The sequence below is a fragment of the Caenorhabditis briggsae genome, assembly GCF_000004555.2.
Source record: "Caenorhabditis briggsae complete genome, chrII, whole genome shotgun sequence".
Classification (NCBI taxonomy): Eukaryota; Metazoa; Nematoda; class Chromadorea; order Rhabditida; family Rhabditidae; genus Caenorhabditis; species Caenorhabditis briggsae.
In genome coordinates, this window is record NC_013486.2 from 14,704,562 (window position 1) to 14,705,716 (window position 1,155).

The 1,155-nt window shown below is 36.4% G+C and overlaps 1 protein-coding gene across 1 annotated transcript in view; it reads right to left on the reverse strand.

Annotated features, from left to right (window-relative positions):
* Positions 1–169: 169 nt before the first annotated feature.
* Positions 170–1,155, reverse strand: part of CBG25763 — a gene marked incomplete at both ends in the record, with an annotated part of 1,977 nt that continues 991 nt past the window's right edge. Inside the window, 2 exons of the mRNA XM_045243067.1 lie at positions 170–352; positions 408–548. Of these exons, the coding sequence (XP_045100339.1) occupies positions 170–352; positions 408–548 (324 nt within the window). The remainder of the gene's footprint in view (positions 353–407; positions 549–1,155) is intronic.

Below are 1,155 nucleotides of genomic sequence, written 5' to 3' on the forward strand. Positions count from 1 at the left end.
TTCTATTAGAGGTTTTACGGTATTCTGAAAAGATGACACTCACCCGATAGACGTTATTATTTGACAAATATTTATTCAAAAGTAACAGTAAAAAATCGAAATGGAAAACAGCCATACAAAAAAGAACATTTATCCGCCTCCAGATACGGGTGTTGGTACGCTTTTTAAGCTAATAGAACTTCTCTGCAAACTTCAATAGAAGACGGTGTATCACACTGTTCTCTAGTTGAAGGCGCAGTGGAATTTCATCCTCTAGATCAACCAATCGCTCGAGAAGTTTATTTCTCAACTGGAATCCTTCGTCACTATCCAAATCGCTCTTTAGAATGCAGTTCTTGACGTCAACGAGATCCTGAAATATGAAGTTATTGAAAAAAAATAGGCACACAATAACATGTTCATCCTACCATTTCAAAGCTGGTTTGGTTGAACTTGAACGTCCACGACTTCTTCCACCAGTCTATGTCTGCTCCGTTTGCCAATACGAAGCGATTGGCAATTTGTTCTTGGAATATGTATTTTCGGGACAGTCGCTCTGCCGGGGGCATCTGAGAAATTCCGTTTTTGTTTGAAATGATTTTTTCTTGCTGTTTCAATCAGTGACTTTTTTTTGACTTCCTGACACCAAGTTTTTCTTTTCAGAAATTCTTTTTATTTTTGGAATTTTATGGGTTTTGAAGAGCATAATCATTTTGAAAGCTTCTGGAGCAAATATGTATTCGTTTTTCAATTCGATGGATATTTTCCCAAAAAGAAAAACAACTAGCCTCCACGAGTTGGACGGTTACCACCGGATCCTTCAGATTCGTTTCTACGACGACGATATGAGTGATCTGAAAGAAACATGGCGCCATTTCTCGTTTGCCTCTATTTTTTGATTTTTTTTCTAAACTCTCTGAAAGTCTCAAAAAGTTCCACAATATTTTTTTCATTTTTTCATTTAGATTTTCATCCGTAAAACCTCTAATAGAACGACACCCGGATCGTCCACTTTGAGCCTATATATCTCATTTTCTGTCAAAGATATCAAAAAGTGGCTAACTAGTAAAATGTTGCTGATATCCTATAAACATTTTCATAGTTAACCACTTTTTGATATCTTTCAAAAGAAGTGAGATATATAGTGTGTGTGTGTGTGTGTGTGTGTGTGTGTGT